Consider the following 25639-nt stretch of genomic DNA (forward strand, 5'->3'; position numbering starts at 1 on the left):
TACTCAGATTACATACGACTACTTTGCCATACGATAAGATTTCCTAGTTCAACTTCTATCCTTTAACATTTCAACATTCTTTGTCTAAGTATTTTTGATTGTTTTCCTATCTGAAATATCTGTGAATAATCTCATAGTTCGCAAGACAGTTTTGTGATTCGGTGGAATCGAAAGATTACCAGGAAAATTCAATCAGCTTCTTAAGGAATTATTTACAATGAATTTTTAATCATCATCATCTAAAAGACATTCGATTTGGAATTATTACCTTTGGCTACGATTTAAAAAAAATGTGTCTGCGTTCCAAAGGAGTTAAAACGACTATAGTACATAGTACATGTATGATGAGCGATAAAAACGATATGGTTTTCCGAATGATCGATTGAAAGAAGAGTTGATACATATAAATTTTCGCTAGTGGAAGCTTAGCCACATGGATACCAATTACAGAGCAAATATCGGCAAGTGGCTGCCACCTCCAGGTGACGTTCTCGAGAAATGGTTTGTCAACTCGTCGGTGGTTACAGAGAGCATAGACAATCTTGTTGAATCCATAGCCTTAATCATTCAGGACATCACAGATTCACAGATCTATGAATTCAAGGTGCGAAACATGAGTCCTTATATGTTTTTCCATGGTAAAGTATTGGTCGTAGTTTAATTTCTCTTGGTGTCGCTTTGGTGTCGTGAATGAAAGATATTTCCATGGAAGCTGCTCGAATTAAATGAAGTGTTATCTGCTTTTTTTTGTTCTGTATTCAAAAAGAAAGAATTGAAATTTTATTTTCTATTTTCATATCGTTGAGAAAATTTCTATTATTTTATAGCATCAATATTTTTAATATAGATGAAGTTTCATAAAGATGGTTTCGTAAGATCTTTGAAATTTTTCGTAAATAAAGAATCATTTAGGTAAAAAGGTACTTCTATACCTTCATGAATAGACTGCAAATGTTCATGCATTTATGGATAATTTAAAGGCTAAAAAATGCACAGAACGCATATAATATTTAGAAATATACATAACATCCAATTTATCTTATAACATCTAGTAGATGAACCGAATTTTAGATTCGACTTGGATTCTCTATTTAGATTTTATTTCTTTAGTCAATCAAAATTAATTTATAAAATTGCGTAAATATTCACAATATATTCATAAATAATTATGATGATTGTCGAATTATCTTTGTATTGATTTGAAAGAATTTTTATTTGTATTTTATATACAGGTATATAAGAGAGTTGCAAACGATCTAGAAGAGATAACGAAAGGGTACAAATCGATCAGTACGACGAGCCGCCTTAGTACACATCCCATTTACAAGTATAAGATGCGTCATTTCTTGACGATATTAAAACGAAAATTGAACGTACTCGTAAGGTTCATTCGCAATTTGATAAACGAAATCGTCGATTGTAAGAGTGACGAGCTGCTTAGGATTATTTTTAGGTGAATATCGTAGGGCTGTACATTCAATTTCCATTCGACTAATAAAAACCTATTGGTTCTAGGTTGGTAAACATTTATAACGATATATTAGACATGGATATCGACGTTTCTGGTCCTTCAACAAGCGTATTCTGTAACGATTGTCCTTATATGCTGGAACCAATGAAGAAGATATCCGTTACTCGAATATTACAGGTGAAAGTTTTTCTCAAAATTGTACTACATCACTATGAAAATTTCGTTCGTTCAATCTTTCTTTCTAAAACCTATAGTGTTTCAAATTTCCAATGAACGAAATCGTGAATTTCTTGGCACAAATTCGACAAAACGAATAGAATGATACTAGAAGTTAAGTCGATAGATTGTTCGATTGATTTTCTGGATCAAAGTTCGAACAATAAATGATCCATGACTTGATTCCAGGTGTTGGCCAAAAATAGAGCGGAAGAATCTTGCCACGAACTTATTGACTGCCTTTTAGCAAATTACAAGCCCCGCGAGAAAACTGATCCCTCTACGACAATATCTGGCGACGCCGACGTTTCCGAAAATTCGAGTATCGAGATTTATCGGTCAGGGCAGCCAGTATTAAATTAGTATAAAAGACTATTCTATTTTTGTCGCGTATTTCACGAAAAATTGTTTCGCAGAGCGCTTACGAGACACTTAACGCCGCCGATCGAAAGTTCCACGTCGAGAACGGAGTTGGAGGTATCAAATATTGAGAGCATTCAGACATTAGTCAATACTCAAAATGAACAGGTACTGAGGCTGTTAAACGTCGTGCAAGATGTTTCACCGAAATTATTTGGCACTGATGCGTTAAAAACTAGCAAAGGTAAACAAGAAAATCTTTTTCACTTTTTAATTCTTGCCTGGCGCAGGTGTGGACATTTTAATCACGTGTATCGAATGAATTAGAACTTTATTTTACAGCAACAAAGCCAAGGTTTAAACAAAAAGAATTTTTACCTCTACGTGATAATGAAATTTACTTAAAAAATAAAATTGCTTATATAGTTTAATAGAATAGTAACAGAGAAATATAGTTTAGAAAGTAATTAATGACGAATATTTCGTCGAATTCTCCCTGACTGTATGTGTCAGAATTAATCGGACCTAGCCTTCTGTACTTGCGGATTAAACTTCATTTTTAATTACTAATCCGTGTTGAAACATTATAAAATATTCACGGTCGTGAAAGGCGAGACAAGATTGAGAACCAGTGCGATAAAGAAGGTGAAGAATTATTATCAAGAAGTTGCGTGGGGCGCTCTATCAGGTATTCTGGATCACGTGGTTCTCTGGTGGTCTTCGGAGGCTCTGGCTACTCGTCATAATCATGGAGCACAGCAGCTTAAAGACTGGCTTAGTCAATTCATCCAAAAGAATCATGGTATAAAAGAAATATCAATATGAAAAACACACTATTAAAAGTTTCACGTAAAACAAACAATTATGTATATTTATTAAAATTTTAGTACCACAGACGGTGAGACCAGCGTTACAGAATCTTTGCGATGCACTTGGTTACCACGCCACGATTACAGAATGGGATCAGTTCTTTAGACTGGCTTATACATCAGCTTTTAAATGTCGGTCGAAAGCTTCCTTCACGGAGGTAAGTTCTCATTTTATTAAAAAAAAAAAAAAAAAAAAAAATACTCAAGTAAAGAATAAAATAATATTAATAAATTGCGTTTATATATAGTGTTTAGGTTTAGCGATCGGGTTCTCTACAAATTAAAATGCTACGGACCATGCCTTCCTAATCCCAACACATAGAATGATTCAAAATGGTTTGTGTAAATTTCCAGGGGTCTGACACGGGACAAATGTTCGTAGAATTGTTCCAACTGCTCGTTAGGTTGAGCAACGAATGCGAGGCAGGCGGTGAATGGGTGATAGGAGCACCATTGATAGAACTACCACTATCAGAACAGATCGTCATCCTCCATCGATTAGATCATTCGGTACATACAGCGAGAGTATGGATTGTGCAGGAGGCGAAAATCATAGCTCATACGTGGGAACTGGATGTGTTCTTTCTTTTGATAAAAGGTGACATAGTGAACTGTATTGAAGAACTTTCATATTTAAAGGTAAAGCTTAGGCTTATTAAACAACTAGTTATTTTTTAATATTCTTCTTTAATGTATAATTTTCTTTATTAAAAGTTTTTACACCGTGTTAAATTATTTTCTATGCTTCAGCTGGCTGATCATACGAGTACATTGTCAACGGATTCTGTGAGTGTTCAGGTATATGTTTGCGCGAAAATGAGAGCGAAAATCGTGTCTGAAGTAAATGTCAACATAGATTTACTCCAGGTAAGCGATGATTTGTAAGTGTTCGGCAGCTCTGCTGAGGTTTTTGCTTTTATATACTTCCTGTTGTTTTTCCACAGAAGTGTTCCGGAAAGTGTGTAGAAATTCTGGCAAAAATCTGCCGCGTGGTCAGTCTAGCGAATCTGCACATGTGTTTTCCACGGTCAAGTTACTGGAGGAAAGGGAGCGACGTTGCTCCAGTGACTGCTAGTCTTTACGTGGAGTCTTATTTCGGTAAGCAAATCCCTCTTACACGTACGCTTTATTCTCTAAAGCTGTCTATTCCGCAGAGAAAGTATTGCTTCCGGTGTTGGAAGTTATCGAAGACCCCGAGACGTCGAATATGATTCTGAAAATTATGTGCGAGGCATGGCTGGATTACATCTATCTGCACCGTATTAAATTTAGGTAAATCTTCAGCTGATCTTGATCCTTATTTCCGGTAAAAAAATAGTGACAAGAAGAAGCGAAATAGAAACACGATACGATATAAATTAGATTTTACATTTTTAAAAATATCTTTTAGCGAATATGGTGCGTTGCAATTGCTTACGGACTTCGCATACGTATCGAAATGGGTGACAAATTGCCCGATTATTTCTCAAAATGTACGAGATCATCTTTTGAAAAACGAAGTGCTGCGACGATGTGAAGGAGTGGGTCGATTGCTCCTTCGACATCCTGGCGAGGCTATTTCTATGCGTAAAAGACTCAGTACGAAATAGAATTATTATAAAATTAGGGTGACTTGAATTCGAAGTGGTAAGAAAAGATCTTTTGCTCTATTTAATGTTTCAGACAGAAGAACAAACGAGCGTGGATCGCCCGAATCCCCGGGATTGGAACGCATGCCAGCGGAAATGTACGTCCCTAACCAGGAACAATGGCTGGAGCTTCGCGCCTCGAAAAGATACAACTTTTGTTGCACTGAGTGACCAAAACATTTCAACGAATTTATTATATGAAAATAATCATAAGATTTTAATATTTAGGCCCAGGTTACTCGTTTCCAAACCAACTATACTATAATAATATAATAACTAATCAACTAAATCAACTTGCTATAATCTTTATTAAATCGACTTAAAGATAGATGTCTCATCAACTTATTCTAGCCGTCTTAGTAGGTTTTTGTGTTTGTCTTCGTTATTTTTTCGCGCTTGCTCTTTCATTTTTCATTTAAACTTGAATAGGAATATCGAGTATCTGGATGCAACTGCAATGTTACGGACGAATTACGTAACCCATATAGGCTAATTCCGCGCGCGTATTGTTCCAACAAAGCCGGAAGATCCCCAGCGCGAATTCAAGCGAGTTATGCGTCTGCGAAGCCCGTCAACGGGAAGGAAACCTTTCGGCAAACCTTCGCGCGTCACGTATTACGTTACGCATCTCCATACGTTACGAAATAAAAAGGGACAATACGTCGTATAAGATTTAATTAGTTGAACGTCGACCATTGACTGCCTGCTGGAAATTAGTCGAGTCTTTGCTTTGGAATCTAACGCAACGCTTTTTTTTAGGTCTACCGTGATGAAACGGTCTAGATTATCGTTGGTTCGTTGATTTTCGTATTTGATCGGCGGAAGGACTCGGTTAATTACACTCTGTCACGTTTACGACGCGTCGAAGATTGTAATTAGCGGTGGATGCACGACGATCGATGCGCCAGTTCAACCGCTTTCATAATTACTGCCTAGTTATGCGGAGAGGAGGTGGATAATCAACAGGGAGCGCGTTGCTCGGGTTGATCGTCGATTCGACACGTGACAGCAGGCCATCGGATTTCCCACGATTATCACTGATAAATCGATTTTTCCTCACCTACTGCGGAAATACTCGTGTTTATCGCGTTGCTTCGCTAATAATCGTTTCTGAAAATGTACCAATGCTCGTGAAAACGTGAGTGTAGATAGCTTTGACGATATAAGCGGTTTTGAAATTGGTCGTGTATTTCTTTGGTGTTTTCCTAAGTTACATTTTTAATTATTATAATGTAGATTATCGCTATTTTAAAATGCAAAGGTGTCGATGATCTTTTTCGAAACGAAATTCCGCTTCTCGACTTCGACCCATAGACATCGCAGGATAAAAATGCGACAAGGCGACTTGTATTTCATTCTAGTCCGTCGATCCTCGATTCTTCTTATGTAACACGAATCGGTCAACTTGCGTAGCTAGTGCACTGTATGTATAATGTATAGTGCGCTAAGCATAGAACACTCACGGGATAATAGATATCTCGATAGCAGTGACTCGTTAAGGCGTTCGAACTTGCTTGACTCACTGTGACGAGCGAATGTGAGAATTTGCGGATGATAAGAATAATCCCGATTTAATTGCCTTTATTTTTGACCATTGCCCTCGCTGGTATTACGTTAATAGCCTATTTAGAAACTTTTACGCGTTCGTTTTCTTCTTTCCACATTATTCACGCGTCTACGATCCTAATTCGTAGGAATTCGAATTTTTCCGATTCTTGGTGCGCGAGTAAGTTTAGGAGTGAGCTTTTGTGAGTTTCGAATATTCTAGAATTTGATTGATTGCACAAGAATGATTTCGTATAGTGGTGGATTTTGAAACGTTCAGGTGTTTGGAAATTTATATGATACTTCATCACTGTATCGAGACCAGTATCGTTCGTATCACGTTTCACCATCGAGTTAGAGCCTGTTTACTGCTATTCCATTTTTCATCTGTCAGTAGCTTTTACAATTTTTTGGGCAAGAGTGAGCATCGATCCTGTCATGTGATTCTTGTAAACACAACTTCAGAAATGGTAGTTAAGTTTGTTTCCCTTGCTGAATATCATCATAAATATTTTATTTTCGGTATATTTTACATATTTTTGCATATTATATGCTTTCCATATATTTTTTCATCTCTAAATTTCTCGAATCTTGATGTTGATACAAGATGGATCTTATTATAATGAGAAATAGTATTAATAACTTTCTAACGAAGGGATGCAGCGTAGAGAGCGACAGGAAGCATCTTGCTGTGCGTTGATAGAAAGAGGGTGCTTAAGAGGACGGAAAGTTCCGATTCGCGTCGATTCCTTCGCGGTAAGCCGAGTCGACTCGAACCGAACGAAGTCGAGCTGCGAAACTCGCCAGTTGTCCACGCCAGTTCACTTTTGTTCGCCATTGTGATCATCAACATACTACGAGTATTTTCCTCGAGATTTCTTTTTGTCGTTCGCCAGTGAGATATTGTCGTTCGGACCATGTACGCGGATAGAGGAGTTAATGAAAGGACGTCGCTCACGAGACCTCTGGATTCTCCGGACTACGTGGAATTCGCGAGCCTGCTGAGGACCCGGAAGACTCGAATCAGACAGTTTCAGTGCTGCATTTGCGCCGCTTTAATGTAAGTCTTTCTATATTCTCCAGAAAAAAGACCTCGCTTGTCTTATATTTCTTTATCTTTTTCTTCTTAAAAACATGTGGAGAGATGTTGGAAATATTGAGAGATCGGAAGAAGTATGAGAAGAAATTCTCTGTTTTTTAATATTTTCTTATTTCTTTATCCTTTTCTTTAAACAAATGGGGATGGTTGTTGAAAATATCTGAAAATTGAAGTACGGGGACAAGTTCTCTCTAGTCAAGGTATTTCTTAATATTCCCATATTTCTTTATTTCTCTCCTTAAAAAGATGAAGAAACCTGTTAAAATTATAGAAAGGTTGGAGTATGAGTGTAAACTATCTTTATTCTTTTTATCGTTTAATATTCCTTTGTTAGTGTGACTTAATTTTTATCATTTTTTTTGGAAAGAAAACATGAACACTCCTTTATTTGTGTGATCTATTGGATCTTCTTATTCTTCGTATTTCTTTATTCGTGTAATTTTAACAAAAATTGTCACGAACAATTTTTTATTTCCCAGAGTGTATCTTTTTATATCGAATTGGATTGGAATAGTTTTCTAGTAGGGATGGTAAGCGTATTATTGCCGTATTATTGCGTTCGATGCTTTACATGTATTATAAGATGCGTTTTGCGACTGGACGATGCCAATCCAGCGTTCGAAAGCATTAAGAATTTGCGTCTGTAATTAAGCGTGTTTATATAATTACAAGAGAAGGCTACCTCGCACGCGTGATGCGATGCAACCAGTCGTTTAAACAAATAACACGCGGATGAGGCATAGATAATTAATCACAATCAAATAAACAATATAAAAACTTTTTATTTAAAAATATTCGTATAATTAATTAAAATTGCACAATTAAACCAATATTATTAATGATATTGTACAAATCACGAATGAAAAATTACTAATAATAATACATTTTCTTCTATAATAGCAACAAATTTAGAAATCAAATAAAACTTTACAAACAAATTTTACAAATTACCAATTAACTGATTACCTTCTTCGACGTAAAACTTGAAAATTATAAAAAGGAGGACTATAATTTACAACCAGTAGTTTGTCAATTTACTAATAGTATTAACTGGAAAATTATTGCGCAAGAGAATTCTATTCGATAATAAAACGAAGGGAACAACAATCAGGAATTCATCAATTTTTTATGATACCGCACGATACCGAGATAATTGAATTTTCCAAGTTAACCCTTTTGTCCGGGACGGTTGAGGCGACTTCTGAGCGCATTTTCCATTCGGAATCCACATAAAGGAACGCTGTACGAGTTCACTAGTACACCGACCATTACCATCGTCACTTCGTGTAGGGAAAAAAACCATTGTGCATCGAGTCCCCACCGTAAGCGGATACTTACGTAAAATCATCGCTCACCTCGAACCACCGGCTGACTGGCCGATCGTTTCAGTTCGGTCTTGGAACGCGTGCAACCAGGAATGCTTTCCTCGGAGAAGACCTCGTTGACCGGCGACAAGCCAGCCAGGGTGTACTACGTGCATGACGCGTTGCCATTTTATTCCCATCACAGGAGGCAACGGCTGCGGCTACGATGTTTCACGTACACGATCGCGGTGTGAGTCACATTTCCATCGTCTTTGCTTCTATCCTGTTGTCCTTGTTTGTGTTCTTGCGCTTCCAGTTTGAATCTCGCGCACCTTGTGATTTTTATCAAATGAGTAGAAATGAAAAATAATATTTAGGATCATATAGAAAATAATATAGTTCGGTTTGGTTTCATCTAGTCTCATTTTTTATCTTCTGATCGAGATTCAAATTTTGATTATTCGTCGGTTATTATTATATGTACGGTATTTTTGTTATAGGAGAACGACGTCGTCCTGTTTCGTGCGATGTTAATTTGTCACTTTTCATCTTGTATAATTCAGTTTCTGTTGTGTTTTTCGATTTCGGTTCATTTCACTATTCGTAGATTGTTGGTACTTTCGACGAATAACATTTGTAAAATGATTAGCTGCGGTCTATGTATCTGATTTGATTCTAACTTTTTAGAGAGTTTTCAGATTATATCGCAGTAAAGTGGATCCGTGCAACAACGAAACCGCGGTTACTATGCTGCGGTTTCGTCTGGGTGTAACTCGAACACGTGAGACGGGTTTACGACAGGTTCATCATGGGGCAATTCTGTCTTGATCATTAGAAATCATCCACTTTGTTTCATTTTACAACCTTTCAAATTTCAATATATTCACTTAAATACTCTCGGATAATAAGACAGTGGATTATACGTGTAGAAACTTCCGTTGTTTGGAGATTTTCCGTAACATCAACGAGCATTAAGAACAACAGCTCGCCCTTATCTCATTTGCAGAGTAAAACACCTTGCAATTCGTTTACGAGGTACAAACAGTCTTGCATGGAACTCGGCGTCTTGCGCGTAGGCTGATTAGCGTTACGTGATGCTGGCCTTGATTACATGCGTGATTGTACGGTGACAGTACGGTTGACCAATGTTACAACTTTTCAAACAGCTCCTTCTAAGATACATTATTCCATTCTGGTGGTATTTAAATCGATGCTTCTTCGATAAATTCACTTGTACCATTCGTCTGATTTATATATTGAACGCCATTCTTAAAACGAAAGTTTGTTTTGACAGTTTTTTGTGTTTTATGAGCTGTTATTACACAATTTATCGAAAAATAACTATCTTAATTGTCGAGGAATTATTGAAGGACGACTATCTTAATTTCTATGCACTTTTGACAAATTAAACATTTTCTAGGCAAAGTGACGAAATTTCATCCTTTTTCTTCGAAATGAATTTTTATTTTTATTGAAGAAAGTTAAAGGAAATTGGCTTAACGAATCACTGTATAATTAAAAAAAAAGTCATTGATATCACAGAAGATTTTTATATGTTTTAGAAATTCTAGAATAGTACAAAATTTATCTTTGGACGTAAACAATCCAGTTTGCCTATGAAGGATAAAAAATTATATCTAATTATTAAAATATAGCTCTTTAAGCTCTTGTTGCACTTTTATTTCAGAGCGATCTTCACTATGGCCCTCATAGTGACAGTAAGCTACTCCGTGAGCCACGATACGATAGACGTCGGTCCAAACTTCACCACCTCTTCCTCCGAGTCTACCATGAATCTCACAGGCACTTTAAAATTAGGCCTTGCTCCTGGATCTGGGTCTTACACCCTCTTCAGCAATCCTTCCATCGTCCCACCTTCTAATTCTATCTTTGTGTCTGACAAAAACACAAAAGATACCGCTACGCCAAAATTAACAGACGATGAGATAAAGATAGGACTGGAAGCAGGTCGCCAAGCAGTAAATGAGCGACTTTTTGCAGACGTCACTGCGTTGATGTCTCCACTACCTTCACCATCGCCTGAAATGAGGCATCGTTATGCAGTAAGCACTTGCACGAGCGTTGGAACACTAGCTTTAGCGGCTGTAGCAGAACTTGCAGCGACTAAAAGTATCGAAAGTTCAAGGACAATCTTTGGAGCATCCTCTGCTATTGGAAGCTTTTTCGACGCAGGCTGGCAGTTTCTGGGTATTTGCAAGCAACTCACCACCTCGGAATGTCCATCTAGTAAATATAGAACCTTCGATGGAAGTTGCAACAGACCAATGCAATGGGGAGCCACCATGACACCGTTCAGAAGAGTTCTAGCGCCTAACTATGCCGATGGTGTCGAAGCTCCTCGTAGAGCAACTACAGGAGCCGAGTTACCCTCAGCAAGAGAAGTTAGTTTGAAGGTTCACAAGCCTTCACCAAGTAGCAATCCTCATTTCACAGTGATGTTAGCCGTTTATGGACAATTTTTGGATCATGATATCACCGCTACTGCGATTAGTCAGGGTATCAATGGTACTTCTATCTCTTGTTGTCCACCATCTGTTGGTCATCCTGAGTGTTTTCCTGTTCCTGTATCTTCTGGAGATCCTGTTTTCGATGTAGCTGGGAGAACGTGTATGGATTTCGTCAGATCTGCACCCGCACCCCAGTGCAAACTGGGCCCCAGGCAACAGTTGAATCAGGTGTGTACTTCCGTTGTTTCAAAGTTTAATGCTTGTCCGCATAAATCGACATTTTAACGCTATGAGCATTAATTCTTGACGTATAATGAGATTCCATTCGAAGGCCGGTGTCAGTCGTGATACAGGGCGACGAGAAATTGCTATCAGGATGGATGAAAAATTCCCTTGGAACAATGCGCGATCGGCGCGTCGCGTTGTTAATTAACTCGATTATCGTCGCATCGATGAGGCGAGTTTCGATCGTAATGACGCATTCGTTATCTCCGTAATAATGATATCGCACAATAGTGATCTAGACAATGGGAACAAAATTACACTGTTAAATATACTTGTTCGTTTCTCTTTGATTCCAAAAAGTCAAACCTTTCGTATCTCAAAGTGAATATATATTATTTTGCACAGGTGACTGCGTTCATTGATGGCTCAGCGATCTACGGATCTGATCAGGATACAGCTCGTAAGTTGCGAGAATTTTCTGGCGGTCGACTAAAGATGCAGTTGACTCCGGACAATCGAACTCTCTTACCACCTAGCATGAATCCTAACGACGGTTGTAATCGTGAAACTGAGAAGTTGAGGGGCAGGTACTGCTTCGCAGCAGGCGACGCCAGGGCAAACGAGAACCTGCACTTGACGACGATGCATCTGCTCTGGGCGCGACAGCACAATAGAATTGCCGAGCAGTTGACTAAGATCAACCCTTCTTGGAATGACGAAACGCTATACGAAGAGTCTCGACGTATAGTGGGTGCTCAACTGCAACATATTACCTATCAGGAATTCATACCTATCATCTTAGGAGAACAAGAAACGAATCTACGTGATTTGAAGCCTCTCAGGTCCGGCTATAGACAGTGGACCGTAAATGACTCTAATACTGACCCAAGTATAGCTAATAGTTTTGCAGCAGCTGCCTTCAGGTTTGCTCATACTTTGTTACCTGGCTTAATGAAAATGACTGACGAGCAAGAAGGAACCTTTTCGTATGTAGAACTGCACAGAATGTTGTTCAATCCGTATAGTTTGTACGCAGAGGGTGGAGTGAAGAGTTCAGTCACATCAGCTACGAGAAATATGATTCAGATGACATCTACTCATGTCACTTCTCAATTGACCAATCACTTGTTCGAAGATCCTATTGCTAATGTTACTGTTCCCTGTGGCTTGGATTTGGTATCGTTGAATATTCAGCGTGGGAGGGATCATGGACTTCCTGGTTACACTAAATGGAGGGAATATTGTGGATTGGGGAAATTAAAAACTTTCTCTGATTTGGAAGGACACCTGGATCCGCAGGCTCTTCAAGAGATTTCCTCGTTGTATGAGTCAATTTATGATATTGATTTATATACTGGAGCTTTGGCTGAATTACCTAGGGCTGGCGGTATCGTTGGTCCCACTTTTACGTGTCTGATCGCTGATCAATTTGTTAGGTTGCAGAGAGGGGATAGGTTTTGGTATGAAATGCCTGGACAACCGCATTCCTTCACAGAAGGTAAGATAATTGTTGATTATACCTAAAATTTATATTCTAAGTACTAAGATGTCTGAAGAAGTTCTTAATATTTTTAGAATCGAATTATTTTTAAAAAGAAGAGATTTTTTTATCAATTGCTAATCGATAAGAACAGTTATTGAATAAAAAACAAAGTACCTTAAACTTGACTGGAATTTATAACTGAATTTTTTGTTATTTTCCATTTTTCAATAAAACTTTCCCAAACTTTTAGACAAGATTAGATCAGATTGTCACATGCGATTGTCACAACGTATAATAAATTTATATTGTATCGCAATATTTATTCATGCGTTTCCATTCTTCTTCCTTTTTCAGACCAGCTTACAGAATTACGTAAAACCTCATTGGCAAGGTTGATCTGTGATTGTTCCGACGGTGTAATACAAACTCAGGTGGAAGTGATGCGAGCAACAAGTGCAGAGAACCCCATGATGTCCTGTGAAGACATCCCAGGGCCATCCTTTGAACCATGGAGAGAATACGACTCAACATCCCCCAAATTACAAGTTCCTTTCATGCCAGTCAATTGGACGCTATTAAAGAACAATATTAACGACACAATCAGAGATATCGTGACCTATATCAACAGTTCTAGGACTATGATGGACACTGACTGGTTAGCCTTCAAGAATTACATAAACGATACATTCTCTGATCTTCAAAACCAATTATCTGGTTTGCATCCTCTGAAGGTAGATGATCCTACGTCCATGGAAAACTTATCAATGGATTCTGATAGTTTTATTTTAAGAGCACCACGATCACCAAATATGTATCAAGATTGGATCACATTTAAAAATAACCTGGTAATGTCATTGAATGATTCCATGCAGATGATGGCTGGCGGACCAGCTGCAGTGACCAAATGGATAGCTTTTAAACAGAATATTATCGATCAATTCGCTGATTTAAAGAACCAGATCTCATCTTTGAAGGCAGATATTACTCCGAAATTAGAGACGAAGAAGAAAGAGCAAGAACAAAGTTTGATGAATAAGAATAAATTAATAGGGACTTCGAGTATCAAGAATGCTATGATTCCAGCAATTTTTGATTGGAAAAACTTTAAGGATAATATTATAGCCTCTTTAGATGATAGTATCATGAATATAGGTGACGATATGCCACCCCCTGGTGATCCAGCTTGGGCTACTCTAGGAGATGATATTAAAGACCGACATTTTGCTTTTACCAACAAGATCGATAGTCGGAGATCTACTACAGTTCCTATTGAATTAGCCACGAGGAAATCAGATATTAATGACGATTGGATAAATTATAAACCTGATATAATTAAGACTGTAAACGATGCTGTGAATAGGATTAAGAACGAAATGCCACCACCAGCTGATCCAGCATGGGCTACGTACAGGGATGAGATTATGAAAAGTTTCTCTGCTTTCAAGAGCACTCCAGCACCCATAGAACTCGCAACATTATCCACCATAAATAAAATTTCTCAACGTGAACATCTAGGAACTTCTTCAGCAGCCAAATTTAGTAATATGGAATTATCTAATTTGACCGATGATTGGTTACAATTCAGAGCTCAAGTTAACGATTCCTTAAGTAAAGTGATCCAGGACATTCAGAGCAAGGAACCAACAGAGATTGATCCTATTGCTTGGGCTGTTTTCAAAGATTCCATTAAGTCTGATTTCGCGAAGTTAAAAGATGAAATTGGAAGTATGAAGGCTGAATGGATTACAGAAATAAGCAAATTACAATCAAATAAAAGTTCTTCGAATCTGCAAGCTAAGTTTAACAAACCTGAAGACTCGTCTAAGTCTGATTATATTAAATTTATTAAACCAGTCATTCCCCCTGATGAATGGGTCGACTTTAAGAAACAAATTAACGATACTGTGATGAATATTCTTCATACTGCGAATACAACAGATAGATTTAACTTTGATGATCTTCACGAAATGTTCAACGAATCTTTTACCGATCTGAAGAACGAAATATCAGTTCTGAGGAGTTTGGTCAAGGATACTTATAATAACAAAACTGCAGCTGATTGGATTAGCTTCCAAACGAAGTTGAATTTTATAGTGAAGGATCTGGTGGATAGTTTAAAGAAAGAAGCTCAGCTAGAAACAGGGAATGTGACGAGGATTTTGTACGAAGCTAAAGACAAGTTGTCTGATCTTGAACCACCAGAGAATTCAGACCTGACTCTGCCCACAAAATGGATCCAATACGCTTTACGAATAAATAAAACAATTTCAGATGCTTTAGAAGGCATCGACAGCCAGAAACACGCAGCACTGATGATTAGTGCCACTGAACCAGAATCATCATCATCATCAGATAATCCTAAAAAACTCACGAATTGGTTGATTGTTCCTTGTCTTGCGAGTTCGCTCCATGTGTTCACTGTGGTATCAATGCTTCAAATTCGCATGTAAAAAAATTACAACTTTTTTTTTATTATACTTGTTGTATATGTTCTATTATTTATAGAAATGAACTTTTATTACACACTAACAAAGAGATAAGTATAGGAGGAAGAAATCAAAAGGAAAGTGAGAGTGGAACTGACGTACCTTTTCAATGATCGCGCTCGAAACATTAATAATTAATTAACAACAATAACAATGATAATAATAATTAATATGAATCTACGTGGCGAGACTTAATAACAGGGCAGTGCCTCTTTTTACCCAGAAGTCCGATCCTCCTGGACCTGCGTTTAAATCGACCGCTACTATGAACGATGGTCTTCCTTGATCGCCGCTTCTTTGGGGGTAATAATAACAGGGACATGTGTAGAGTCCTGTGCAGAGAAATCGAAAAAAAGTATGTAATTACTTGAATTAATTAGAAAATGGTAATTTCAAACGAAAATTCTTTTTTATCAATGTGGCGAACAATTTTTTTCGAATAATTTTTATATCGTCGTCGTCGTCGTTACCTCTGGTTCTCTTTTTAAGCTCTTCCGCGGGTCGGAAGTGAATCACCGGCATGTTGCAAACAAGTTGCATAGGGGACGGTTCGACGAGGACACTGTTCCTCTTGTCCCAGCCAGCGCCTTCCAGAAAGATAGAGCGTATGTACACGCCGTCCTGTAATGGAATGTACACACGGTTAGAAGCATGCACACACGCCGCCACTTTCCTAGCGATATCACTACGATGAATTTTTTATCCCATCTATTTTTCCGCGGTAGGTTTCCTCTTTCATCGAAGGAACGCTCAAACGGTGACCGAAAATCAGAATAATTAGATTGATTTTCCGCATTGATTTGATGCATTTTGCTTATGTTCTTTTTGATTTTTAAAACTTCTTTTCAAAGTTTGAAATATGAGGTCGATTGAAGTTAGGACGGATATAACAAGATGTATTTAATATGAAATTACCATCGGTGGTTCGATTATGGCCGACTCGTCTATGGTAAAAACGTTGAATTCCCAGGACAGGGAATCGATAGAGACGTTCCAGAGCCTGGCGGATGTCTGCAATACAGCGGTAAGGAAGCCGGTTGGGAACGTGAATGCGGCCAGCCAGAACAGCAGCGGCGGATGAGTAGTTCGAGCCCATTCATTGAAGTGTTCCACCCTGCTGACTAAATCCCTTGTCCAAGCACCCAACAGTTTCAACGACGGATACGTTGTCAGCCAAATCGAAGGGACTCGACCTTCGTGTACACAGGTAAAGATTTCCTCAAGGTTTGATGACATCAATACCAAACCTTGGATCGCGAGTTGAAGATCTTTCAAGCTGCTGCGTGTTTTTTGCAACAGAACGTTGTAACGTTGTATTTCTTGAAGCAACACCACATCCAATGGTGATTTCTTTGGACCTATTAATTTCTGAGCTGTTTCGTAATCGATGTCGTTTGGTATTCTCGATAGTATGTCCATGGTTAAATGAGTAACCTTGAGAAATAAGAAGTTGATGTTGTTTTTTATGTCTGTTAAATTTTCCATAGCAGAACGAAATTTGAGTTATTGCTCGATCTAGTTTGTAAACCTCCAGTAACAATTAATGACAGAGCTGCTATGTTTTATTTTATTTTATTTCTAGAAGTAAGAATCTAGCGAATCTAGTAAAAGAAATGTTATGTGAACTGTTTGTTCCTAGAGAGTTTAGATAATTGATATTTCCTATTGTCAGTTTTTACAAACCTTCTCCTCCTTAGTAGTTTCTTCTTTGGCAACTGCCTGGACCTGAAGTCCCATCAGAGTCTCGAACATATTTCTGGTTTCCATGATTAAACAGGTGATGTCTGCATTCGGGTGTTGACCGAACGCTTCCGGTTTGTCGATGGTCGGTAGGACCGTGATGAAATCGTGATAGGATGCCAACGAACCATCCCTCGGTATGTAATAGGTTGGTAGCGATGATAAACGATAATAGGGCACAGTCAGGGCCTCCTCGGTGAAATATTGTTGAATGTACGTCATTAGCAAACGACGGTCCCAGTCGTCGGTCACGTGTCCACCGTAACAAACACCTGCTATGAGATACTTCAATGATTCCCATGGTGTCACTGGGTATTCGTCAAGATACACTTGCAAGAGATTTTCCGATACCTATGTTTAAAACGAAAAGTCAATCGTACAGCTACTATTTTCCACCTTATAATTTTTCTCATATTATATCTTGTTTCTATATATCTTTATAATTGAATTTAAAAAACATTCCAATAAAATTATTTTATTATTTTGATGTTTAGTTGTAGGAAATAGAATCAAATCGATATTTTGGTCGTAGTTCTTAATTGCAGATCACACGCGTCTTTAGATTGAATTTTTATTTCATTATAGTGATCTGATTAAAAAGTTTTAACGATCAAGTCTATATTTGTATATTATTGAACAAAATACTTGTACAATGGACTGAAAATCAAAGTGATGTAAGACAAGATTTTGAGAATTTCAACTTTTAGAAGTATCAAGTTATTCTATAAAAACTAGCAGTGGACCGATTTACGCTACTATAATTGTTAGCTCTCCATACTCGATTAACTCTTATAGAACGGCGATTTAATAAATAAAATTGTCAAGTAATTTCAAAAACAGAAACGTCTGTAACTAAGAAATCGAACAAACGAGAAAAATCAGTTTTTGGTAACATTGTTAGTAGAATATTTCAATCTTGTCGATGGTCCAATCGCGAACCAGTCGGTGAAATTACCACGAAGTCGGAGTCGTTGAAGCTGTAGATGACATTCCAACCCAATTGCTGGAACTTTTTACGCTCGAGGAGAATCGCGTGGAAGAATACCAGGGCGAACAGAAGCTTCTTGTATTTGGACTTTGCTTGGCACAATTCGAACTGGGTCTCGGTTATTAAGCTGTAAAGTCGTTTCATGTTTGCCTTTAAACCTTTCGGTGGTTCCGTGGTCATCTTTATACCCGCCTGCAGGATCGATATAGGGAATTGGGGACTTGGGCTTGAGCTGAGCCACAATCTGCAATCGATTCGAGACCCTTTCATTATCAACTCAGGCGACACTTGCGATCAAACGCGAACCTGAATTGCGGGTGTATGGTTTTACTGGCCCCTAAGGTCTCCACAATCTTGTCCAATTTCGGCATCCAGCTTAGCGATAAATGGCAATTTGCTAGGAACACCCAAGCCCCTTCTTTTGCACCTACTTCTATCATTCTGCAAGTAGATTTTTGTGAAATTTGTTATTATTAAATAATACTACTATTAAATTTAGTATTAAAATTGATATTATTACTAAGTTTAAAGTATAAAACTTGTATCAAAGAAAACAAAGTGGAAATTATGTAAGAAATGAGTCTTCTATAGAATTCTATTTCTTATGAATGTGAGAGTTAAATCCCTATTATTCCTGAAATATAGTATCGTTCGATTAATTCGGATTTTTTTTTTTCAAATACATTAATCTATAGAATGACACGTTCCTTAAAAGTCTAAAATTCGACTTTCTTTTGTATAAAACCGACCTAGTGGCAATGGGCGCCTGTCCCTGACCCAGAGACAGAGTCATAAAGTGGTTAGTCATTTCCTGGCTGTCGACTAGTTGCATCAGGGTGCTCGTAGGATCCACGCCGGGCGAGAGGACGAATATAAGCGGAGTCTGTGCTACGGAATCGTCGAGCACTGCCTTCAGGTCGAGTACCGGTGGCTCGACGAACCTTTGACCGAGATTCAGCACGATAAAGTTCGCGATACAGAAGGAAATTCTGTCAGGACGGCAGCTACGTATCACTAGCATCTTCTGAAACACGTTGCAATTCGTTTCCCACTCTGCTACTAGGGGTGTGTTTTCTGGTTCCGTGTTAACGTACCTAAATATTATTTGACTTTTATTTTATAAAAATAGTAAATTTTTAAATAACGACTTTTAAACGATTTACCAATCATGTGGTTTCGTATTAATATAACTAAATGTTATTCAATTTATAAAATTATTATAACATTTTATAATATTAAATAAAGTTATAATTAATATTTCACAAAAGTAATAAATCGGACTGTTTGATATAACAATTTACAGGAAACGCACCAATTATGCCAATCTCGTGGGAACTGTTCAAACGAAGAAACAATCCCATGAAATCCAGCCAGTTTATCGAGTTCTGTGATATTATCCCAAGTTTCATCGGGCAACCAGGCAATCGGCTTATCCGGCTGATTTTCCCTATCCAGAACGATTCCACCACGAAGCAAGAACGCATACTCGTTAGGAATCACCTTATCTTGTGCTTCCAAGATCTTCATACACATGTTGAAGGAAAAGAGTAACTTGTGTTGTTCGAAGAGACCTCGACACGTGTTCCTGATTCAACGAGAGTCGTCTTTGAGTGGTAATAGCGCAATATAAAATCAACATTTTTATACATGAATTTATTTCATCGTTTTGATTTTTACGATCGAACCTATAAACGTTGTTCACATATTTCGTGATATTCTGTATAGGGCTACACGTACTTGTACAATGCGTAAGTGTGATATTCGTTCAGATTCTCGATTCTTTCAGGGAGCTTTATACTTTTCGCGCTCTTGTCGATCGACAGCATAAACAAGGTAATATATGCGTCCAAGGCGAATTGGTACATCGGATCAATAAAACTCATGTCGTTCAAGACAAAGAAGAGGATCGCGGCACGATGTGCACAGGACCTGTATTCTTCTCTGGCGAGGTCTATCTCCTTCTCCGTTTGTTCAGAGACTACCAACGATTCCTCGATAGAGGTCGAGGTCGCCTTTGACGATTGCAGCGTGCTCAGTAAATCCAGGTCGTCCAGTAGAGTGTCTCCGGCCACGTTCAGTAGACTGTATGAAATCACGGCACACATAAACACCATATGCTTCCTTAACTCTTTGGAAGTTGTGAAATCTTTTTATGTCTTTAGATAGATATATCGTAAAAGTTGCTGACAAAGAACAGCTGTCGTATGAAGACAGCAAAGACGGTCGTAATATCCTGTTACACTGTTAATTCTGATCATTGTGGTTAGATCTATCCGCAATTCTGTAATTGAAACATATCTTGTTAAAAACAAGCAAGTGTTTGGTGATGCTTCTCAATGGTATCATGTATCCATTCGCAAAGATCGATGCTGCGATAAAAAGATATAGATTTAAAAACATCTTTTCAAGTATACCGTGATCTTTGACCCAACTGTTAGTTCCGCAACTTCCACAGGGTTAACTCTCGTGTTACGTGCGCTTTATTTCCATCGTATTATTATCATGTTACAGAGGAAGGGATCAAAAGAAGCAAAGGATATCTTACTGGAGTATTTTGTCCTCGAGTTCTTTGAGAGTTCGTTTATTGGACGAGATCGTGAAGACCAGATTGTCCTTCTGTTCTTCGAGCTGCGGCTTCTCTTTTCTGACCACGATTCCCAAGAGCTGGTCTTCCAGTCCTGCGCACAGGATAATAAGGTTCTAGACTTTGTCTCCTCTGGCTACCTTTTCCTCTACCGCCCTCTCGATCTAGTTCGCCTCCCTTTCATCCTTCTCTCTGTGTCTATCTCTTTCGCTCTCTATTATCTACCCTTTTCCAACTGACGCACGATAAGACAATTAGTTACCCTGTTCCTTAATGGCGAAGTTGCATAACGTCGTTTTAGTGGATATCTCCGGGGCGTAATGGGGGTTCGCGAGTTTCGTCGTGATGAAGAGCCGGAACTTGTCGTGGTAGCTGATCATCTTTTCGTTGAACTTGATCATCATCTGGTTCTCTGCACAATCAGAGAACACGTACTGTAGATGGATGCGATATAGCGTTGGAGGCTAAAGTTTACACGTTTCGAGTGTCAAAATATGCAATTGGAGAGGCCTTTGGAGGGATAAGGACCTTCAATTCGGAACTGTCTCTTCCCGTTGCCCTCAAAAGTATACGTATTAATTTTTGACGATCATACAGTAACTTAGGAAGCTGTTATTAATTTATTAAGAAAAAAGCAATAGGGATTAATATCGTATATACGGATTTAATAAAAGGTTATAAACAGAATATTTATTTGTAAATTGTCATTGCAGAATTTATATCTTCTCTATAGGACGAAAACGATTCTGAATACAGCCATTATACACAGGGTGCAGCGTTTTTATTGAATTTACGTTTAACTGCACTGACTGACAATGAGTCTTTGATGCTTCTTCCATTTGAATTGCTATTGAACTCCAATAATTTCATGATACTTTTACATACCTATTTTCACTATTGCTCGTTCAAGGATCGGGTTCAATACCGGATCGATCGTTTCACCGATATTTTCTAGTAGAACTGGTTTACCATATTGGATCGCGTATTCTAATACTCTGATGAAGTCTGGTTGGCCGAAATCGATCACTTTTAGAGACTACGATCGCGAGAAGATCGAAGAGATTTCGCTTAAGAATGTTTGTGTAATTAAGATTCTTTTGTAATTAGTTTGTTTCCTGGGTTGGATCGCAGATGCTTACGTTCTTTGCCTCCATATTTTTCAGCCATTTCACTGCTTGGCATTGTGGATCGATTACTAACGGCCACCTTGTTCCTCTGACCACAATGATACCGTTCTCAGTACTAAAATCATCGGATGGTAATCCTTGCATGTTCCAGTCTCTGATGACCGCAGGGTCGGCCAGGAATTCTTTCACATCAAGCTGGGGTGACGTTGGAATTTCTTTCTCTTGCACCTTCGAGTTCGTTCGCAGATACCATTGGAAATTAGAGAACAAAAACATCGATATTTTTGGTTTATTAAATTTTATATCACTGCCGACTACTTTTCAAAAAAGTGGTCATCTTTCCAGAAGAATGTTGGACAATCACCTCGCTGTTAGAAATCTCAGAATAAAACTATCTTGCAATCATCCTTCTGGAAGAATGATAGTCATATTTAAATAAAACTTAATAAAATAAAAAGAGCTGGTATATAAAAAGCTATTTTCACAACTGCACAGCAACATGCATGATATACGATATCTAACCATCTTGGATTTAAACGGACGCGGAAGGTTTTCCGCCCTCTTGGACACATTCGCGAATTATGATGATTACTTTCGACCAAAACGATGGAATTACTTAACTTACCTCTTTCATCCAGATGCTTATCAGTTCCTCTCTGTAATTGGATACGAACGGGCCCAAATAGGACACAAAGGCGGTGGATATTAGGCAATCACCTGGCAGCCAGTCGAAGAACTCGGCCAGCGAAGCAACCGTGTTCTCCCATCGAATTCGCTCGCCTGAGAGACCGTCGACTAGCATCGCGGCTCGCTCCAGTTTCAGCTTCAGTAGTTCCGCCTGAAAACACGCGGAACTGAAAGTAGAATCGAGTCAGCATAGTTGAAATTTAGTCGTTGGCTCGTTCGCGAAATAAGACCACCAGATCAGCTGTGGTCGTTCGAGTACACCCTATCGATTCGACTTTCGTTGTGGAATTCTGGTCAGAGCCGAAAGAGCCGCGGAGTTATTTCGTTGGGAAATATATTTAAAATAGAATCGAAGAAGTAAATTGAATTCTTACCGAATTAGAAAAAAATAGAATAGCGCGAATGAAACTTAAAGCAGATATATAATATTACAAAGCTTTCATTTTGCCAGTCAACGTTTAACTACGATATGACTCGTCATCGCAAGATATCGAAAGAAATTTTTAAATCGCGAAAGAGCCGCAAACATGTAAGACAAATATCAGTGGAGGGACTTTTTCGGTTCAGGACCAAAAAGTAATTCGAAAATTCGCGCTAAACACAGCCAGTGCAAATACGCGATGCTGATGATATCTGGTCTTTAAATAGCGAGCAAACGAAACTTTCTGCCAAAGCGCAAATCCGTGCAAATAAAACTATATGGGAGAGGCACAGCCGAGACCACTAGACGACGTTCATGTAGTTTCAGTTTCGAAATAGGGATTCAAATCGAGACGATTATTCAGCTACTCGCCAGCTTAATTAACTCTTCTTTCTCCTTCATCTTCGCGTCGTACATCTCCTGCAGTTTCTTCAGCTTCTCTTGCAATTTCTGCAACTGTTGCATCGCTTCTTCTAACGCTTGTTCCTTCTCTTTGAGAGATTTCAACGCAGCCTGCAATTTTTCCCTCTTCGGTGCTACGATTCTGCGATTTCAATGGCGTATTCTTATCTAGCCTATCGCAGTTTCTTTCATTTCCTTCGAACTGAGAATAGAGGAAGGAACTCTGTGTTTTAGAGCTTCCTTTGTTTCCGCGCTTCTCAACCTCTTTGCAAATGCGTGCTATTTACGAGAACATCAAAACGCGCATATACGATCATACCAAGTAATCCAAACCAGACAAAGTATGCTCGATTTTAATAAATTGCTGCTCCACGAAAGATAGAAAATTTTATTCATCGTGAATTTCCCGTATATTCTACGAAATATATCTATCTATTATCAGCTACCTTTCATGATACGCGTATCACTGGTTGAGAACCGCTGTTCTATTCCCATTCGAGATATTAATCTCCAAGAGATATAGATTACCTGTAAAGTTTCCCATATTCTTCCATGGCGATGACCCATATGCAGAGTGACTTGGCTGCCACAGACACCAAACCTACTTTTTCTGGCTCAAATTCCGGGTTTGACGTGTACCTGCTAATATGTCGAAGTGTCCTGTCGGAGATGTTGTCCTTGTCGAAATCTCGCAGCTAAAAATTTATGTGCACACGCAGAATATTCCGTGAAATTTTGTTTGGAATAGAAAGAGTAGGAAGAGGATCGTTGGTCTGTATGCTTTCCCTTACCGTGTTGAGGAAGTTGACGTCGGCTAGTTGACGCTTCGACTCCGTCCAACTCGGTTCCGAGTTTTTCAGGATCATCACCGCCTCCATTACCATCTCGACTTTCGGCGGCGGACGAGTGAAAGATCTTATCTCCGCGATATCCTTCTTGCTCAGCGCGTCCAGGGCCTGTGTTACGGATAACAATTGATAGGGTGAGATACGAGGCCAGTACCGTACCGATAAATTCGACTATACATATGGATGAATGCGATTTCGAAGGCAGAACTCGTACATGTTGTGATAAAGGATTCGAATGGGAATAATCGAGATTTTACTTTGTTGTACAGCGTGTACAACAGCCGGCGAAATTATTCTTACTACAGTTTAATTACTACGTTTGACTAATATACGTTTGGAAATTCCATCTCTAATCGAATCGAACTTTCCAATTTTCCTTCAACTAGTTGAAATACTGTTATACGGGTCACGATCGATGCTCGATCGAACGACGAAGCCGAGAGCTGCGTCGCCGCCATACTTCCTCCAGGATTTTTCTTAACAAAGCAGTCCATGGAACGAATTTATGTAACACGTCCGGTGTTACTGTCGTCTATAAAACGTACCGACGAACTTTGGCGAGAAACTTTTTCGGACGGCGTGCATAAAACGCGAAGTTGAAGGAACCGAGCGGTCGTCGCGAGCAGGGAAAAGTCGGACGCGACGGCTGCAAATAATAAGGACGTATACCGGGGTCCGCCATCGAATTCACCATTTTACCGAATATTCGAGGCGTAACACCGTTCGATTCACGGCGAAGTAGCGCGCTGCTTAATCACCAGTAGCAAACGAACCGGAACGATATTACCGAGACGATAGAAGAATTAATGTTGGGGAAGGTACCTTCATGGCCTCGTTCAGAGCTGGTTCAACAGTTGCGAGGTCAGCTCGAGCGATTTCTTCGAGCTTCTTGCACTCCTTTTGTTCTTCACCGATCCGCTGCGAACGCGCGGCCACTGTCTTCTGTGTCTCGTCCGCGTCGCGACGTTGATTCACTATTAAATCACGCGATAATTGGAACAGAGACGGATTTTCCAGCTTTAAGTAGATTCCGGGTAGTTTAAATATTTTAAGTGATAGAATTTTTATTATTAAATCAGAATATATATAGCGTTAAGGTTCTACGTTTCTGAAAGGAAGATTAGCACGTGTAAATTATTACGTGGGTCAAGATCGCGCGAATTTTCCTTGGATCGATCTAATTGCACTTAATGACGATACATCAGCGTTGAGAGGATGACACGTACCGATCGTTACCAGAAACTCTTCGCATTCCCTGGTAGATTTATGAACCTGCTCCTGTGTGACTTCCAGTTCCGTAGCCATTTCGTTCACTTTAACGCGGGTGTCGTCGATCTTCGAGAGACCGTTGCGAAGTTTGTTCGCCTGGATCGCCAAGTCCTCTCTCTTCTCCGCCAGCATTCTGAAACCAAGGGTCATCCAACTGACATGACGTGTCGTTTACCTTGTTGCCTCCCGTTTTCAAGTTATTTTCCAATTTTATACAAGTTTTATTAAACCACGCGCATCTTCAACAAATATTTTTAAACAATTGCAACCAGAAGAATATTTCAAACAATATCTACGTATGTTTACTACGAAGAAAATTACAGAACATTACCAATATTATTACAAAGATTTTTGTGTTCTCACTTTGCAAGGAGATTCGTGAATTTTTCAACGAAAACCTTTGTTAAAGAGATTTTGTT

General features: G+C 38.8%; 3 protein-coding genes across 7 annotated transcripts in view; 2 read left to right on the top strand and 1 right to left on the bottom strand.

Moving 5' to 3' along the window:
* Window position 1: 1 nt before the first annotated feature.
* LOC139990923 (coiled-coil domain-containing protein 142) lies at window positions 2-4872 on the top strand. 4 transcript variants are annotated; one of them, XM_072010569.1, is made up of 13 exons: window positions 2-604; window positions 1233-1453; window positions 1516-1648; window positions 1877-2025; window positions 2104-2291; window positions 2658-2849; window positions 2935-3074; window positions 3271-3555; window positions 3667-3783; window positions 3861-4014; window positions 4071-4188; window positions 4307-4494; window positions 4579-4872. In XM_072010569.1, exons 1-13 carry the CDS (start codon window positions 434-436, stop codon window positions 4713-4715), a joined length of 2193 nt encoding a protein of 730 aa, XP_071866670.1. In that variant the 5' UTR covers window positions 2-433; the 3' UTR covers window positions 4716-4872. The 4 variants fall into 4 exon arrangements, with proteins under 4 accessions (XP_071866670.1, XP_071866669.1, XP_071866673.1 ...); XM_072010568.1 differs by having other exon boundaries at window positions 4583-4872; XM_072010571.1 differs by having other exon boundaries at window positions 491-638; window positions 4583-4872.
* Window positions 4873-5236: 364 nt separating this feature from the next.
* LOC139990922 (uncharacterized) lies at window positions 5237-15335 on the top strand. Of its 2 annotated transcripts, XM_072010566.1 has the most exons (5): window positions 5237-5682; window positions 6745-7149; window positions 10180-11188; window positions 11591-12683; window positions 13023-15335. In XM_072010566.1, exons 2-5 carry the CDS (start codon window positions 7007-7009, stop codon window positions 15116-15118), a joined length of 4341 nt encoding a protein of 1446 aa, XP_071866667.1. In that variant the 5' UTR covers window positions 5237-5682; window positions 6745-7006; the 3' UTR covers window positions 15119-15335. The 2 variants fall into 2 exon arrangements, with proteins under 2 accessions (XP_071866667.1, XP_071866668.1); XM_072010567.1 differs by lacking the exons at window positions 5237-5682; window positions 6745-7149 and adding an exon at window positions 8345-8742.
* Window positions 15332-25639, bottom strand: part of Kl-2 (dynein heavy chain 2, axonemal kl-2) — a 37796-nt gene continuing 27488 nt past the window's right edge. The window contains exons 45-63 of the mRNA XM_072010597.1: window positions 25178-25353; window positions 24774-24925; window positions 23895-24059; window positions 23632-23798; window positions 23074-23245; window positions 22219-22431; window positions 21606-21821; window positions 21352-21502; window positions 20729-20878; window positions 20428-20560; window positions 19620-19964; window positions 19195-19467; window positions 18632-18976; window positions 18189-18323; window positions 17850-18126; window positions 16838-17245; window positions 16070-16588; window positions 15625-15775; window positions 15332-15486 (exon numbers count right to left, since the gene is read on the bottom strand). Coding sequence (XP_071866698.1) covers window positions 15332-15486; window positions 15625-15775; window positions 16070-16588; window positions 16838-17245; window positions 17850-18126; window positions 18189-18323; window positions 18632-18976; window positions 19195-19467; window positions 19620-19964; window positions 20428-20560; window positions 20729-20878; window positions 21352-21502; window positions 21606-21821; window positions 22219-22431; window positions 23074-23245; window positions 23632-23798; window positions 23895-24059; window positions 24774-24925; window positions 25178-25353 — 4303 coding nt within the window. The remainder of the gene's footprint in view (window positions 15487-15624; window positions 15776-16069; window positions 16589-16837; window positions 17246-17849; window positions 18127-18188; window positions 18324-18631; window positions 18977-19194; window positions 19468-19619; window positions 19965-20427; window positions 20561-20728; window positions 20879-21351; window positions 21503-21605; window positions 21822-22218; window positions 22432-23073; window positions 23246-23631; window positions 23799-23894; window positions 24060-24773; window positions 24926-25177; window positions 25354-25639) is intronic.

The sequence above is a fragment of the Bombus fervidus genome, chromosome 9 (assembly GCF_041682495.2).
Source record: "Bombus fervidus isolate BK054 chromosome 9, iyBomFerv1, whole genome shotgun sequence".
In the NCBI taxonomy this organism is placed as follows: Eukaryota; Metazoa; Arthropoda; class Insecta; order Hymenoptera; family Apidae; genus Bombus; species Bombus fervidus.

Bases quoted from the DNA above. Each gene is read 5' to 3' on its own strand.
- LOC139990922 (XM_072010566.1), top strand. From the start codon at position 7,007: ATGTACGCGGATAGAGGAGTTAATGAAAGGACGTCGCTCACGAGACCT. The intron at 7,150-10,179 runs GTAAGTCTTTCT...CTTTTATTTCAG, and splicing joins TGCATTTGCGCCGCTTTAAT to AGCGATCTTCACTATGGCCC. The intron at 11,189-11,590 runs GTGTGTACTTCC...TATTTTGCACAG, and splicing joins CCAGGCAACAGTTGAATCAG to GTGACTGCGTTCATTGATGG.
- LOC139990923 (XM_072010568.1), top strand. From the start codon at position 434: ATGGATACCAATTACAGAGCAAATATCGGCAAGTGGCTGCCACCTCCA. The intron at 2,292-2,657 runs GTAAACAAGAAA...CGGTCGTGAAAG, and splicing joins TGCGTTAAAAACTAGCAAAG to GCGAGACAAGATTGAGAACC. The intron at 4,189-4,306 runs GTAAATCTTCAG...AATATCTTTTAG, and splicing joins CTGCACCGTATTAAATTTAG to CGAATATGGTGCGTTGCAAT.